General features: G+C 39.7%; 3 protein-coding genes across 14 annotated transcripts in view; all 3 read left to right on the forward strand.

The window, feature by feature from the left end:
- Positions 1 to 5691, forward strand: part of ubap2l (ubiquitin associated protein 2-like) — a 25764-nt gene extending 20073 nt beyond the window's left edge. For 6 of the 12 annotated variants that reach the window (XM_058618748.1, XM_058618746.1, XM_058618745.1 and 3 more), the window contains 4 exons: positions 743 to 868; positions 2522 to 2589; positions 2722 to 2919; positions 4235 to 5691. In XM_058618748.1, coding sequence (XP_058474731.1) covers positions 743 to 868; positions 2522 to 2589; positions 2722 to 2919; positions 4235 to 4330 — 488 coding nt within the window. In that variant the 3' untranslated portion in view covers positions 4331 to 5691. The remainder of the gene's footprint in view (positions 1 to 742; positions 869 to 2521; positions 2590 to 2721; positions 2920 to 4234) is intronic. The other 6 variants (XM_058618749.1, XM_058618755.1, XM_058618752.1 and 3 more) reach the window with 3 other exon arrangements.
- A 1050-nt stretch (positions 5692 to 6741) lies between these two features.
- On the forward strand, positions 6742 to 10358 carry hax1 (HCLS1 associated protein X-1). The gene is made up of 7 exons (XM_058618759.1): positions 6742 to 6933; positions 7874 to 8112; positions 8274 to 8446; positions 8541 to 8604; positions 9102 to 9223; positions 9751 to 9871; positions 9983 to 10358. The coding sequence occupies exons 1-7, from the start codon at positions 6869 to 6871 to the stop codon at positions 10054 to 10056; spliced, it is 858 nt and encodes a 285-aa protein (XP_058474742.1). The 5' UTR covers positions 6742 to 6868; the 3' UTR covers positions 10057 to 10358.
- Positions 10359 to 10494: 136 nt separating this feature from the next.
- aqp10b (aquaporin 10b) lies at positions 10495 to 17237 on the forward strand. Its single transcript, XM_058618758.1, has 6 exons — positions 10495 to 12726; positions 13856 to 13982; positions 15138 to 15275; positions 15378 to 15496; positions 16506 to 16723; positions 16803 to 17237. Exons 1-6 carry the CDS (start codon positions 12490 to 12492, stop codon positions 17002 to 17004), a joined length of 1041 nt encoding a protein of 346 aa, XP_058474741.1. The 5' UTR covers positions 10495 to 12489; the 3' UTR covers positions 17005 to 17237.
- The last annotated feature ends 170 nt before the right edge of the window (positions 17238 to 17407 follow it).

Below are 17407 nucleotides of genomic sequence, written 5' to 3' on the forward strand. Positions count from 1 at the left end.
GGCTTGCTTCGATCATTTTAGAAAATGGAGTTTGTCATTCATCCCATCTCCAGCACACACGTTCATCAGTAACACCGACAAATGGAGCAAATGGAGCAGCCATCATCTTTCCACACTTTTGACTCCTCTGATCTATATTCTTTAGCTGTTTCTTATTTTCCACATTGCCTTTTGGATACTACTCTATCACCTTATCTTATTTGTTGTTTTTGTTATTTTTTGCTTTTTAGTAATGCTGAATTGTTTTGGGGTTTTGGTTTTTTTTGCTAAAATTCATCATTCATTATCCGCCTTTGGTCACATGTGCAACACCTGTTTGTTCTAAGCTGCACCATCTGCTGCTTTCTGCCATCACCCCACTTAAGCTCACTCTCAAACCGCCACCCTTCCCTCCCACACACACGCCCTGCCTGCCCCCTCACTTCCCCCACCTCCTCCCCTCAGACTTGGGTCAAATAATTCTTGCAAATGATGGTTAGCGTTGAGCCTCATCCGATTGTTTTACTGGATGGGTAGGCTTTACCAGATAAGACAGTACAGTTGGTGTCATAGTTAAGATTTTTATAGATACTAGTACAGTGTTTTCTACAGAGCTTTGACACCAAGTGTGATGTCACAATTTGGTAAAAGCTGTAAAACAAACGCTATTCATTATTTGCAAGTGCTATTTGAGTCAGGTCTGTCTCCCCCTGCCTGGTGTGTCTAACGCTGTGGGCTGCGGCTGTGTGTCTGACTGTTGCAGGCTATGAGGATGTGGGCCAGGCTTCAGGGAGTGGGGATTTCTGTAAGGGCGGATACGGCACTGCCGTGGCTGCTGCCGCTTCTGCACAAAACAAGCCAGCCAACTCTGTCACCGGGCCTGGAGTCGGTGAGTGCCGCCAAATGCCAAATTAAAAACCAAAAGGAAAAAGTAGTCCCTCACGTCTTCCTCCTTGTGTCACCAGTCATCCCTCTCCCCCTCTATGCTCTTTTCCTTTGCCTCATTGCTGATGAGCTCTGCCTGTGCGAAGATACACCACTACATGTGCCTTCAGACAGTCAAGTGCAGTCTGCCTCTTGCGTGCCATTCTGTCTGCTACCTGTTGTCTTCTAGAGTAACTCATCGTCAAATCTGGTTCTTTGTAATTTAGTGACACTAATGTGGCAACTCACAAGAACTTTGGCTACCATGAACCGATTAGTTACTCTGGCAGATGCTGTCCCATTTACCCTCCGTGTTGCTTGCTCTTCACTCATGTTGTCATTGCTGGTATATCCATCTCCAGAACTTGCTGCCCTGTGGGTAAAGCAGGCTACAACACAGGGAAAGACAACAATCTGTCTACAATAAAGCTGGGGTTCAGCAGTGTGTGTGAATATTCAGTCTGAAGAGATTCATCAAAGTTAGCTGCACACAACCACTCGTTTTGGGTATCAAGATGAAAACAAATGTCTTGTCTAGTTGTGCTTGAAGGTTTTATTATCAGCATTTCTGCTCTGTATATTTGAAATGTTCAGCTGTGATATTTCCGTGACAAATTTCATGAGAATTAGATTTTTTTTCCGAACCAGACAACTGAAGGAAAAGGCACAGATTTTGAGTATATTCACTAATGCAGTAACATATGTGCATATTTTTTCACGGTCTTCAATGTGTTCAATTTTACACTAAAAGTAGGTTTGCAAAATGTTCTTCTCAATATGATTATGTCTTTTCAATGAAAGGCATAGAGAACATTACATTATAATTGTGGATCCTTCACTTGCTAACAATCATTTACATCAGGGGTCTCAAACTCAAATGACATCTTTTCACATAAAAATGTTACCATTTTCCTAGGCCCTTATTCAGACCTGGTATTACATGTATCATCAATGTATCTTAAAATCCAGTCACTACATAGATAGCTGGATTGTAATTTTTTAATCACAGGTGTTCATGTAAGAGTAGGAGAAATCCTGACGATACAGGACAGATGTTAATACCATGTCTGAATATGACTTGAGACTGAATCTGAATACCTGGAGTTTTCTAATTACAAGTAAAGAATGTTGTGTATATATGGAGGAATCATAACAATCGGAAGGAGTGAACATTTTGACATGAAAATGCCACCAGACTGAAGTCTTCCTGATCAGGGTTGCTTTATTTTGCACACCAGTTGACCTTGTTCTCTATGGCGACACAAGGGGACTGTGTGTGCTTGAACAACCTGAGCAGTAACTACCAGATGCAGTCAGACTGAAACCACTGAAGCTGACTGAAACTGATGCACTGCTACACTTTTCTAATTCTCTCACCCTCCTCCATCCCTTAAACCAGTTGTAATTTTCGTTTCTTTTTTGTTTTAAGTGTTTTTTCTCTGTTTTGTTTTATTTGAGAGAGTTGACGCAAATTGAATCACAGACACTGGATTCCCCGTTAACATACTTAATAGAAATAGTGCTGTTTGGAATGCATTACAACCTTGTGACTGGCCATGGTCAACTTAACATGCTTACTGTTTTTTGGACTCTCGTCCTGTTTCCTATGTCTCTGCAGGAGTCTCTGTGACATCAAGTAATACAGGGGTACCAGATATTTCAGGGTCTGTTTACACAAAGACACAGGTAATTTCATAATTGGAATATTTTTGATTAACATTCCAACAACTATCTCCCTCCATATGGTACTATTGTTTTGAATTTGTCCCTGAGATGGACCTCAAATACTTAGAATGTCATGTTTTCTTTTTGTCACAGCAGTCATTTGAGAAGCAGGGTTTCCACGCTGGCACGCCGGCTGCTTCATTCAGTCTGCCCTCGGCTTTAGGAGGTGGAGGACCCATCAACCCCCCGGCTGCCGCAGGCTACGCGCCGGCCCCCTTCATGCACATCCTGGCACCACACCAACAACCCCATTCTCAAATTCTGCACCACCATCTGCAGCAGGACGGGCAGGTAGTGTACAAGATTAAAATATTTGGTTTTATCTGCAGCTAATGATTATTTGAATAATTAATCAGTAGATTGTTTTGTGCATAAAAAGCTGATCTGTGTCCCCCTGTACACCTTGCATTAAAATGTGTTTTCTGTAAAAGGATTGTAATCTGATAGCACCTGACCACTTACAGGTGTAAATGCATCCGAGGACGGATTGTTATCCAATCTGCTAAACCACTCGGGAGGTGGTCGGAGATGCATTGTGACCGCATTGAAATGTAAATGCAATGCGTCTCCAGTGTCTCTCCTCCACCCACAGCAACTGCGTGAACAGAAATGTCGGTGGCTCCAAGCACAGCTGCCATTAAGCAGAGTAGTTCATACAATAGTGCAAATTCACATGGGGCTAACGTTGTTGTTGATATGGCAGCACACAAAATGTGACGCTGTAGTAAGCTGCTGAAAATCTTTGCAGAAGAAGAGGTGACGTGGTAATACATTTAGTGAAGCCCTATCCAGTTGCTATCTGATCACAGAAAACACATTCTAATGCCAGGTGTAAAAGGGGACCTGTTTCCTAAATCTCAAATTAACTGCAAATTTCCTAATACTTTGACAGAGGAGCAAAGAAAAACTGGAAAAAATCACTGTATTGTTTACTATGCTGTCTCTGTTTTGTCTTTGAACAGAAACTATGTAACACTATTCATATACTGCTTCTTTCATCTGAAAGCAAGCTTTGTGTTCAGCAGCAGTGAACAAGTGGGTGGGGGAAAGGATTTATATTGTTACACTGACCAGGTTTTTTGAGCAGTAGAATACTCATCTGAAGCACGTATTTGTGTTTTCAGACATACTTGAACGTGTTTGCAGTCGTCTCAACAACTTTGTTGTTTGTCTGTCTTGACATAACAAATCACTTATACATGTGCAGCATGGGAATGTTGCCAGGCAACACGAGGAAAGAAAGCTACACTGAGAGTAACTCTGTTGTGTTGAGCTGATGGGCTTAATCGGCAGTGTGAACTAATTTGGCAATGATTTGAATGTGACAGGTATTTCTTTATATTTAAAGGCTGTGCAATAATGTCAGAAGCTGAAAATCAGAACTTAAATTGAATATTCACTTGTCAAAATAGTTGATTATTTAAGAGATTATTAAATTATTGAAGACCTATGTTACATTTCTGCACTGAAATATCTAAAACCAACCAGTTGCAGAAACAAACTCCTGTGTGTTAAACTCTTGCAGCCCTGATATTGAATAATCATGTTTTTACACTGCAGTAATTTATTAAACGCATCTGATGTGATGACTCTGAACTCTCCACAGAGCGGCACTGGACAGCGCAACCAGAACGCTTCCATTCAGCAGAAGTCTCAAATCAACAAGTCGGCATACAACAGCTACAACTGGGGTGCAAACTAACATCTGCTCTCGCCCCCCCCCACAACGCTGTTAACAGAAGCTCCAGAAGCTTGGAGGGGGCTCGTCACTCCTCCTGCAGTCTCCATGTGTAAACTCCCCTTCCCCCCCCTCCAGAGTTTTCCCTCCCCTGTCTCTTGGCCCAGCACTTCTGCAGCTCTGACTGCGGTCAGACGTGAGGTGCTGTGCCGAGAACGAGCACTGTAAAGATGCATGGATAGTGGGAGGGACCAGGAGGGACTTAGAACAGAGGAGTAATCGGAGATAAATGGTTATAGAAAATCACCGTCGAGGTGAAATGAGTGTTGGGAATTTGTTTCATGTTAATCCCACTGCCCCAGCTCCCTTTTCTTTCACTTATATGTAACATATAGAACTGTTTTCTAAAAGAATGAACGTTTCCTGTGCTCTCGCTGAAGGGAAGGATTGAAGTAAAATCTGAAGGTGGGGGGACAGACTGGTTTTGTATTTCTCATTCTCGACTCCCCCACTCCTTAATTTTTGGTGGAAATCGCTTTCCAACCCACACAAAATATCCAAACACAGTAGTTTGGTTAATTGCTTTACAATGTTTTTTTTGTTTTTCTTCTTCTTTCTCAGTTTTATGTCTTTTTAAGTTTGAAGAAACAATTCTCTCAATTGGTAGAGTTGTGAAGTTTATTTTTTACCAAATATAGATATATTATATATAAAGACATATAAGCGAGCTCACTGGATTGGACTGTGAGGAAAAAGTGTGTTTGTCATGTGACTGCGTGCATGTTTGTACACACAGGGGGCCATGGTTGTGTACTGTGCTTTGTTTTTTTGACTAGCACAGGATTTTTCATTATCCAACACTTGTACAGTGACTGTGCCCATGAATTATGAATATGTTGCATTAAGGTCTCACTATTCTGCAAGAGATACTTAGATTGATTGTCAAGTTGAATACACACCCAGTCTGCCTTCTAGTGTGTTATTTTTTTCTGAGCCCCCCCACCTCCTCCCTGGTCCACCACCTGTCCTACGACATTGTAAGGAAATGGCAAATTGAATACTGATGGACAGAATTGTACTATGGGTTTTTTGTCAGTGATTTATTTTTTTCTTTTTGTACTGTGCGTTTTAAAAAAAAAAAAAAAAAAAAAAAAAAAATTAAATGGATAAACTTGTCTTGTACATATATAAAAGAAAAACACAAGTACTGTAGTCCCTGTTTGTTCGATGGCTTTCTCCTTTTGCTTCTCATATCCTTGCAGACTTGTTAGCTTTTTGTTTCTTTTTTTTATTTTTAATTTTGTAAAAATATATAAATATTAAGTAAATAAACAAGTGAAAGGCATTTTCATCATTTTGGATGTGAATGTCCTTTAAGAAACTAACATTTGGTTTTTTTTTATGTGGCTTGTAAATGCAGCTTAATCTATAATCCAGTGGTCTGACAGTGATGTTCTTGTAGGTGTGTGTGTTGCTGAAGCCTGGTCATGGACGGTGATGCAACAAACTAAAAGGACGATATCAGGTGTTAGACACTACTGAATCTATAAGTCTTGCTCTCCCAACACTGATTCTCCACACATTGTTTTTTTCCTTTTGTACAAAGTAAATTGAAACCTTGGACAAACAAGTTAATTTGACCATATTTTTTGATTCTTTTTTTGTTTTATTTATTTTCCACTTTTTTGACATGCATAGAAAATATGCCTCACACAAACAGGTTTATGAGATGCCATTGTTTAGAAATATAGACCAGTATGCCAGAGTAAAACATGTTTTACAAATTATATCAAACAAACCTTTCTGACATTTTCTTTCCACAGGTTTTAGACTCTAGACATCTCTGGATTTTTGAGGACATTTCACTCAGTTTAGGTGTTCTCGGTTCATCATAGGGAGGTGACAGAACAGGTGAGTGAACAGAATTCACACAACTCAGGTGTAAGATCTCTTAAATGGTTACTTTGCTTGCTGATACTGGGTGTTGGTATTCAGCCATGCTGCTGGTCCAGACATGAATGGGGTGGAAAAGAACTTGCATAGGTATTTTGTACCTGTATACAATTTTAAGGCACTTTTTCGTGTGAGAAAAAGTACTTTAGTAAAATCATTTACATAATAATAAATAATAAAAATTTCTGGTAAAAGGTTGTTCTGATGTGGTACAATAGCTTCTGTCGTGTGATTTATAATAGTTTGAATTTTTTAAATGATAATTGTTTTAAAAGAGCTATGTTAATAATTTGCATTAAATGCGTACATCGGTATGATATATTTTGTTTAACATTCCACTATTAATATTTTACAGGTGTACCTAACTGAAACACCTCAGTAAAAAATAGAAGATTGTACTTAGCCGAGCTCGTGCTCTTTATTTCTGCTGCGCTATGCTTTTGTTCTTTACGGTACTGCATCTTTACGGCTGACGTCATTCTGAATTATCCAGAACGTTTTACGACACTGGCTGTTGACATCTGCACTGTTTACCGTGGACGCCCCAATATTATGTATATACGTTAGTTCTGTTTTAGTTATGAGTGTGTGACAAAGCGACAGCGTTCAATGAGTGTTTTCGACTTATTCCGCGGGTTCTTCGGAGTACCTGGACGCCGCCACCACGACCAAAGGTAAGTTAAATGGAGCCGAGCACACAGCCGTTTTTGAGCAAAGCTAACAGAAGCTAACAACAGTTGTTGTACTATACTCTACGTTCTGCCGAGGTAAACAATTATGATGTGGTTCTAGAGGCCCACAGCGCCACCAGAGAGAAGCCGAAATAAAGGTTTTTTTCTGGCAGGAGAAACCTAGGGGTTATACTGCTTACAAGGTCGCTTCAAGTCAAGTTGTATGACTTAATACAAATGTTCTCACTTTATAACATTGTAATACGTTGTAACAATGTTTTGTTATGTTTGTCTTTTGAAATATTTAGTTTTTATGTGTAAGGTTTTTGTATTCAATTGTGTAACGAAATGTGGTAGTCCAAGACATTTGTAACGTTAGAACCATGTTTTATAACTTGCTAATAGTTTTGGTAACGTTCATCGTTCTTCTATTGAATTATTTTATCGTTTAGCTTAGTTTGGTTCAGCAACCTGTCCCCAAAAAACAAAAACTCTTAACGCTGACTGGAGAGCTACAGCTTAAACCAGAATTCCTTTATTCCAGATGCTTACAGAGGATGTCTTGTATAATTTGGCAAATTGGTCTCTCCCATCAGGTTGCAGATATACATTACCACTAAAAAAACCAAGCGGTACAGGATAGGTTTGATCCTGCAGCAATCGGAGTGATTAACAAAACCCAGCAATTGTCAATCTGAACTACTCTATTCTGTAGTGAAATATCTCAATGGGCGCAGCATAGATATCTGTATTATCGATATCCGATATATATAATATCTGCTGATACTGATATTGTGTCGGTAATATCGTGCGTCCCACTTAGTCGTGTGAATCGTGACAGGAACATTTTATATTATGCCTAATCCATCAATCAGTTAATACCTTATATGATGTGAATTTTGACCACTCTTTAATTCTACTTCCTGTTTATTCCATGTGTTAGGGATCCCTTCTTCGATTTCATGACTCATGATGATGATGAGGACGATGATGAGGATGAATTCCACTATGATGGTTACCGGGGAGACCAGCAGGATCCCTTCGACAGTGCTTGGAGGTTTGGCTTTAGCTTTGGCCCGGATGGGATGAGGATCCAGGATCCTCCGATGTTCGGCCACGTCCTCAGGGAGATGGAGGAGATATTTTCTCAGATGGGACGCTGGGACGGACAGCCAGACTTTGGTACAAACACCGAGTCATGATAATAAACACTTGTATACAGAATTTAGAATTAATCAGATGAAGCATAACTGCATTTTTGAGGAGTCAGTTTTAATTCAAAAAACAGTTTCATCTTATTTTGTTGCATTTCTCATTCAGTATCACTGTCTGTTTTTACTTAGGTGTTCCCAGTGTCATGCCGCCGCCACCATATCAGGACCGAGCTCAGAAAGGAGGAGGATCCAGTGGGAATCCACTGAGAGACTTTATGTTGAAGTCCCCTGACCAAGACCGACGAGTACCACAACCAGGTCCGTCCAGAGAGTCCAGACATGATGGTTTCCCCTTTTCCAAGGTAAAGGAGACATTATCCATTACTTCTTCAGTGTATCATCATGGTCTTGTTTTACTGACACATAATCATTGTTTTTTATATGTATATTTTTAAGTTCCATGATATTTGGAGACAAGGGCCTACAGAAGCCCCAGAGGAGGAGCACAAAGAAGACAGAGGTGAGTGATGTTTGTAATCCTTTAAAGAAAAGAGAGAAAACACAGAGTAAATGTACTTCTCCTTGTGTGACTTTTGCTTTTACTGTAATTTTTATTATTGTCTAATTATTATTACCATCATTATTATTATGTTCATACAGATATTTGCATTTTCATAATTATTATGATTAAATGGTGCTTAATTATAACCTATATGGCTCTCAGATTGGTGATGATGGCAATGATAAGAGAAATTATTATTGTGCATGTTTATTGTCTAGTGTTTTTTGTTGATAAATAGATTATAGATGGATTGTATATATGATGAACAGTGCATATAATAAGAATATGTATATGTGGATGTATGTATGAGATAACAGGCGTGTTATGCTTCTTCCTACTCCTGTGTTGTCAAATGTTCGTGTTTTTTTTATCATTATTCTTGTTTCTTTTGTGTCTGAAATAAAGTGAAAGTCAACCCTGTTTTATCTTCTGATTTCATTTTCAATCCTCCTCAGATCTGGACTCTGCTGTGTCTTCCGGGGGCCTGGATCAGATTTTGTCGCCACCTGCTGGTCAGCCCAGAATCCAATCATTCTTCCAGTCAGTCACTGTCTCTAAGGTGGTGAAACCTGATGGGGTGAGACAATTTACTGGAATTAAAATGACTAACCTCATATTAACATTCTGTCACAGTAGGTGTTTCATGCAGAGTTAGATGAATTTACAGTGAAATTATGATAGAAACAGTAACCGGGAGTAAAATTCTTGCCAAACTCTATAAAATAATTAGCAATTTATAGCTCATGACACATTCAGATTACCAGCCACATTGTTCAAATTTGATTCAAAACAGATTACAGATCAAATTTGCTCCACACTTGCACTCAAATACCTATTTTGCATGCATCAACATCAGAATATTTTTGTGAGTGGGAGATTGGTAAGATAAGATAGCATGTACCCCCATAAAAGAAAGAAAGAGATTTAGCTCTAGAGGATGGTTTGTTTGATTTTTGCTGCACATCCACACATTAGCACAGGTATGCTGGTTGGCCATATGGGATCTGATCTAAGGCCACATACTGAAGTGACACAGGAATGGATGATCAGATTTCTTTGTCTGGTTTATTTTCTGTTGTTCCCATTGTGTCGCCTGTTTGTCAGACTGTAGAGGAGAGGAGAACAGTCAGAGACGGACAAGGGAATGAGAAAACCACAGTGACCCGCTCGGGAGGTCCTGGAAATCTGGAGGGACCAGATGACCAGAGTGGACCTCTTCTACCAGGTGAGTGTTTTTATACAGCTCATTTACCGTATACATAACAATGTACACAGTAAATTCACAGTATTTATTAGATATTCACATCTTTTTTTTTTCCTTTCTATTTAATTTCAGGTGGTCCACGCCCCTTTGGTGACATGAGAGATGATGGGTCGTTATTTTCCAACTTCTTTAAAGGTTTTAAATGACATGTAAAAAGACTTACACTCTCTAAACTGAGTGACCATAGCTTGCTCAATTGTAGATTTGTGAGTTTGCAAACGTCAAGTGTAGATCCGTGTATGGTCAGAGCACTTTCATGACCTACATTTGCCAAAGTTATTTTGGATTCAGGTCACTGGTGTGATGGTGACACTGACCACACAGCTGAGAAACTGCTGAACAATTCACACTGATATACTTTAGTTTAGTTTTGTATTGTCCTGCAGACAATGGCTTCTTTGTATATATGTATGACAGCGTGTTTAAACAAATAAAAAGTATATTTACACTCCATGTTTCTATGTCTGAACACGTGGGTGAGAAAAATCACTAATATTAATATTGGAGTCTTGGACTCTGGTTAACTTTTTCTTCCACACATGAGTTATAAACTGTTGGGACTGGTCCTGAATAATGTACAGATGCTTTTTGTATACTGTGTAAATGAGCCTTAGTGTGTTGCAGTTTAGGAAATGACCATTTCAGGGAGCATCCTCCACCAGTTACTATGTAAATTTGGCTGTTTTTAACAGTAGTTCAGTCATAATATAGGATATATACATGCACACATATCCACTTCAAATGAACTTGTATCCCTCAAAAACAGCAGAAGTAAATCTCTGAAATCAGATTTGATTTCAACCAAACCATAACATTTCTAAATATAGGAATTCTGGATTTATATTATTATAGTCACCAGCATCATTTAGGATGAGTATGTTTTTTCTTCTGTAGTGAAATTACTGGGTTTTACAGCTTTGTCTTATGTTGGAATCAGGTAAAAATGCCAACATAATATGAAGTTGTTGTTTTTTTTTTATTCAACGAGGCAAAAGCCTCATTGAGATTTAAAAACTCTCGCTCTGGCCCAGCATAACGTTAACCTCTAACGTGGAATCTAACCTTATCATGTCCTTACCAGCTTAGCTCGTTTGAGGAATCATGACTGTGATACAACTTTTTCATCCCTTTTTGTCTTCACTCCATTTTCAGTTCCTCTCCAAACACAAAGCTTTGAAAGATTCACACACAGAGTTTCACTTTAACGGAATTGGTGTTACTGCGTGTAGTGCATGGTCATGTTTAGACTTTCATGTGTGGAAGGGAACGGCTTTATTCTTGACTTTATAGCACCACCATGAAACATGAACAGAAATGGCTCGGTGCTAATGCTGCTGTTCTCTCCACAGATCCGTGTTCCTCTGTGGGATATAAAACATTAAATTGATCTTCTCTCCTTTAACATGTGGTGTTTCTTTAAAAACGTTGAAATGAAGGGACCAATGATGAAAGGCATACAGAACCTTGCTTCACTATAAGTGCGCTGAAGTAAACTGTATATAATAATATGTCTAATTAAGATAAACATCTGTTTCTTTATGTTTCTGGTTCCAGGTCCAGTTATCTAGTGGATTTTGTGTGCGTGTGTGTGTGTGTCAGCTGTTTGGTTTGATCAGGTAAAAATAATGATGTGAACCACTGGATTAATCGTAATACTATCACCGCTCTTTTATTCTTCAGTGGAAGTCATTTCAGATCACAGCAAAGAGATAAAACAGTGCTGTAAACATTTTTATTTCACTGTTGTTATACAACCCATTTGATCACGTATCACCATTTGATTATCTCTTGCCTACTGCGTTTGAAGACCTTGTTGGTTTGTAATGTGGTAACATGTATATTTGTATTTTAATTAATATAATATTTATATATATAAGACTCCTCAAAACAAAGTTACAAAGTCTTTTACAAATAAAAACACTAGTTTGCAGACAGAAGTAGAACCGCACATAAATATGAGCATGAGCAACAATAACAAATACTAAAAAGTAAAAATTGGAAACAAAGGTACTTAAGTTCTTGGTCTAGTCGTGTGCATCTAAACTTGTAATCTACAGAATAAACTCTTATTTCTTAACGTAAACTTTCATCGTGTTTATGGTCGATTATACAGACTTTAGTTCATGTTCTGTAAATCTACTGAAACAGTTTGTTAGTTTAACGTCTCAGGGACACACTTTTCTTGATTTAGATGAAGAGTTGTGGCAGCAGATCCTGTTTGCCGTCGTCTATTTATTGACCAATCAAATGAGAGGAGCAATCAGAGGCCATTCCAACCAGGTGGGATGAGGGAAAACAACAACAACCAAGTGAGACACTACCAAGCTTTTCTGTGTGTGTGAATATGTCTTTAGTATGCGTGTGTGGACCATTTATCAAGCAAACCTGTCTTTGTGGCTGGTCCACACAACTTTAACAGGCTTTTGTGGGATTAAGACCTGGTTTTAGGGTTAGGTATTTAGTTGTGATGGTTAAGGTGTGCGTGTGTGAGATGAATTATTCTTTAATCGTGCTTGCAAAGACACCTACCAGCTCCTCTGCCTTGCCATAAAGTGTGTGACATCACCAACAGCTCCAGTATGAAAGTCCACATTGTGCTCTGTCAGGCAGACGGTGCAGTGCTGAGCAGATCAGATCCACCTGACGCCTGCAGCAGCTGCAGCAGCAGCAGCAGTGTCCCAGCTTTGACCTCTCACCTCAGGCTGGACAGCACAAAGGAAAGGTCAGGGATGGAGAGGCTGCTGAGAAAGTGCAACATCAAGAACCAGCTGGTGAGGGAGTGCATGGCCGAGTGCCTCGGCATCTACATCCTCATTGTGAGTATTCCTTTCTAAAGGGCAGTTTCACCCATTTTTTCCAAATGAAGAAAAAAATTAAAATCATGATGCGGCTGCTGTGTTTGTTTAATTCACCTCCTAGTACAGTCGGATCACTTTCACTCTCAGATCTTTCACTTATTAATTAAAAACTTGACAGAAACAAACAGTAAAGAGCACCTTTTATTATTTGTTGTGGGAATGAGACGTGGATCTCAGATCCACCACTGTCTTATGATAACACATGATCTCTGGAAATAAGTGAAAATAAAACTGAATATTTTTTTGGGTGACGTGTCCTAAACTGCCTAAAGTGCATGAGGCTGAATGAGAAAGGTCAACCACATGTCCAGTAGGTACAGGAGGAGTGTGCATGCAGATTAACAAGCTTTTCAACTTTAAAAATCCATGAATCAGCCATTTAATTCCCGTTTTCTCACCTCATTAGCGAACTCAACATCAAACACTTCAAAGCGCCGTGTGCTTGGTCTTGTTTTGAAGCAGCTAGTGAATCTTCACCGTAGATAACCAAGGACTTTGGCCTGAAAGAGTCGGTGTGTGGCGGCATAAAAACGGGGTCGTGCAGGAGCTTCTTCACTTTAGATTTTTTTTAGGAAAGACTGGGGGGTTTGTTTATCTCTGCTGCTATTTTTGTTTGTGCTTGTGTGTGTGTGAGAGAGACTTGGCTTTGTTACCTCTTCTTTTGACCTTTTCAGGGAGAAACACTGACCTTGTCAGGACCAGTCGTCCTCAAGGAGACCAAAACCTGGTCCTCATGAGGCAGAACTGGTTAGGTTATGGGCTACGATTTGAATTGTGGTTAGGTTAAGGTCAGGCATAAAGCTTTGTTTAGACTGCGTGTGTGTGTGTCATTTTTTTGTCACATCAAGACGTGATAATCTAGCAGTGAACATTTACGACGTGAATCATAAAGCCGCTTAAATGAAGTCCATAAAAGTGGAGAATACTCCCCCGTCAGCACTGTGTGTGTGTGTGTGTCTGTCTGTCTGTCTGTCTGTCTGTCTGTCTGTCTGTCTGTCTGTCTGAAGATTCCAGTGTCAGTCACATGTGATCGGCTTTTCAATGGAGACGTTTTGTCAATGCAGTTCTTCATCTTTTGTACTTGCAGCTGTTTGGATGTGGCTCTGTTGCCCAGGTGACCACGACTCAAGAAGAGAAGGGACGCTATCTGTCAATCAATCTGGGTTTTGCTCTGGGAGTAACACTTGGGGTCTATGTGTCCGCTGGAGTCTCAGGTAGGAGACTGTAGTTATTAATGTCGTTAAAGTGGACATGCGATGACGATGTTTAAGTCTCTTTACGAGAACTGAGGAGGAGTCAAAATGTCCTCAAGTTTTCTCTTCAGGCCACTTGGGTGGTCATAGCTCTGTAACCTGCCTCTCATCTCTGACACTATAATAGTCACACTCTGGATATCAGAGTCAACAGACAGGTTGCACTCTGGGTAATGTAGGAGACCATTTCTGCATCAGTTTTCATTTCTCCTTCGAAATAATCTGGTCTAATACTGGATCAGAGTTTTTTTTGTCATCTGCTTTTATCAAAACTACATTTATGAACCAAAGCACAAGTTAGAGTTTTAACTTCAATGCAAAGGATACATGAAATGAAATATACATTTTAGGGCATTTAACAATTAAGACTCACTCCTGCTCCCTGTGTTTTTCTACACCTGTGGATTTCTAATGGTAATCTGGAGACTCCCACACCCCCTTTTTTATACTTTTTTCTTTACAAAGAGCACATTAATTTGAACTTCATCTCAAATAGTTTATAGATGACTTTCTATTTCTAAACTAAGAACCTAAGTTGTGCGGAACAGAAATAGATTAAATGTACATACAAAGGGGATTTATAGTTTTCCCTTTCCTCTGTTTAACCCTTAGTGGTCAGATCTGTGCCACAGGTGCACCCATGGTAAATTGCCTTGGGAATAATACACAACTCCTTATATGGACATCCTGCAGGTGTGTGTTTATAGGTCACATATTCAGGCTTTAAAAAGTGTGTGTTTGTTTTGTCTTCTCATGTGTTGTTGAGTCAAAGTTATGATTCATTTTTAGTAGTGATACAAAGTAGCAGTAATTGCACAGAAGTCACATAATAGAGCCGATAAAAATGAACCAAATGAACTTTGAACTGTGATATATTTCCAAATTTCACAAATTCAATCCAATTGTAAACATTTTGAGTACTGTGTTTATATATTTGGTTATTTTTTTTTATTTTTTAAATCAGATTGTCTAGGTTGTGCAGAAAAAAAGGATTTAAGAAACTCTATATTGCACATTTGTATATACTGTATGTTTAAACATAGCGATGGAAAAAAGCAGTCAAAATGCTCTGTGTTCTAAGGGTTAATATATGCGTCTTGATTATTTCCTTTGCAGGAGCCCACCTGAACCCTGCAGTTTCTCTGAGCCTGTGTGCTCTGGGCAGACATCCGTGGCTGAAGCTGCCTTTCTACGTCTTCTTCCAAGTGCTTGGAGCCTTTTTGGCCGCAGCCACTGTTGGTCTGCAGTACTACGGTAAGATCTCACGAGTCTTCCCCTGCAATCAGACACACACCAACCGCAGGACAGAGGAATGTGGTTCACGTGTGTTTCTGTGTGTGTTTGAGATGCCTGCAGATGCCATATGGACGTACAGTGGAGGAGCACTCACAGTGTCGGGTCCCACTGCCACAGCTGGAATCTTCTCCACCTACCCCAGTGACTACCTCAGTGTGTGGGGAGGCGTCGTGGACCAGGTCAGACACTGTCACTGTCACTTGTTATTATTCCACCTCTGTTTGGTCTCCATCGACACAAACAATGTGAGATTATTTCTATTGCTGTGGTCCTCATCTGAGGACAGGCCTGACTGAGGGAGCGTTTGTGTGTATACAGTGGCAGTGCATGGGTGGGCGGGGACAAGATCTCATGAAACTGCTGAATGACTGGGATTTTTTTGTCAGAAACTTTACATAGGAACATCTTCATGTTGACTCTTTTTTTTTTTTTTTTTTAAATGTTTTGCAGTCGTCACACTTTACTAACACACTGTTGCTGTTGCTTCCATCTGTGTTGACATAAAATAATCACTTCCTGTGTGCAATGCGAGATTGTTGCCGGGCGAAACACCTACCATACATATCATTGTTGTAATGTAACAAAGTACAAGTACAAAATTCACGTATCTGTACTTCACTTTGTTATTTATATTTGTAGTAACTTTTATTCCACTGCATTTACTCTAACTATCTTTGTTACTCGATACTACCAAATAAAATCGGAAGAAGAGTTGGTATTATGGTCTGTATTTATATAGAGCTTTTCTGGTCTTAATGAGTTGCTTTTCACTTCATTCACACTTCTTTCAAACACTGTAACCTGGGGTTAAATGTCTTGCTCAAGGACACAGACTAGCAGAGCTAGTAACTCCTCACTTTTTATAACTTTACTTCTAAAAATTTAAGTACATATCAGAAAATGACTTTTGATACTTAAGTAAAAGTCTTAAAGTACAATGACATTCACTGTACTTAAGTAATATTATAAAAAGTGACTTCAACTTCTACCAAAGTCCTTTTCTGCTAAGATACTTTTTCTTTTACTCAAGTAAAGTTTTTTAGCACTATTCATACATACATCCTTTCTGGTATGTGAAGGCCACCATAGATGTCACATGTTGATCATTTTGCTCGTGGTCTAAATATAGAAGAGGATGATCACGCTCACCATCTCTGCTCATTAACTAACTGTTCCCTTGTGTTTCAGGTGATCGGCACAGCTGCTCTGCTGCTGTGTATCCTCGCTCTCGGGGACCGGAGGAACAACCCCCTCCCCGATGGTTTTCAGCCCGTCCTGGTGGGAGCTGTGGTGCTGGTGATCGGCATCTCGATGGGCTCAAACAGCGGCTACGCCATCAACCCAGCCAGGGACTTTGGGCCTCGCTTGTTCACGTTCGTTGCTGGCTGGGGAGTGGATGTTTTCACGTTAGTCATTTCTCTCAGAGTCTTTTTTTGTCTGCGTAGATGAAACTCATATTTAATTTCCACTGTGCTGTCATTGCAGGGCTGGAGGAGGCTGGTGGTGGGTGCCTATAGTGGCTCCATGTGTCGGAGGGCTGCTGGGAACACTGATCTACGAGCTGATGATTGAAGTCCACCATCCTCCGCTCGCTCCACCTGAGCTTCAGACATCACGTGAGGAAGCCAGTGGAGTGGAGCTTGTGATGGAGGTGGTGGAGCGAGACTGTGAGAAACTGGGCTCTTAGTGGTTCAGATTCAGCCATAATACAGAAGGAAAACATGTCAGGCTCAGTATTTATATATTTTATACATCTATATATTTGATATCAGGCCCACTGAAACTGTGTAAATGAGACTCATTTATTTCAAACATGTAAACTGTCAACTGTGAATCAAAATAGTTCCACTATTTGGATGGATTGCTTTGATTTTGTTGTACAGATGGTGAAAGCTTGTCCTTAAAGGATTTAAAAATGTCGCCCAGATGATGAATCATTATTTGTTAACTTTATCTGCCATTTCATTTTCCTTTCAGTCTCAGCTGCACTTTATGGTTCTGGTCTGTTTTTAAATACATTCCAGGTGAATGTAATCAGAACAAACCACCAGTTTGTGAGCAGCAGCTCTGAATGATCACGTTAACGTCGT

Source organism: Solea solea, chromosome 20 (assembly GCF_958295425.1).
Source record: "Solea solea chromosome 20, fSolSol10.1, whole genome shotgun sequence".
NCBI lineage: Eukaryota > Metazoa > Chordata > Actinopteri > Pleuronectiformes > Soleidae > Solea > Solea solea.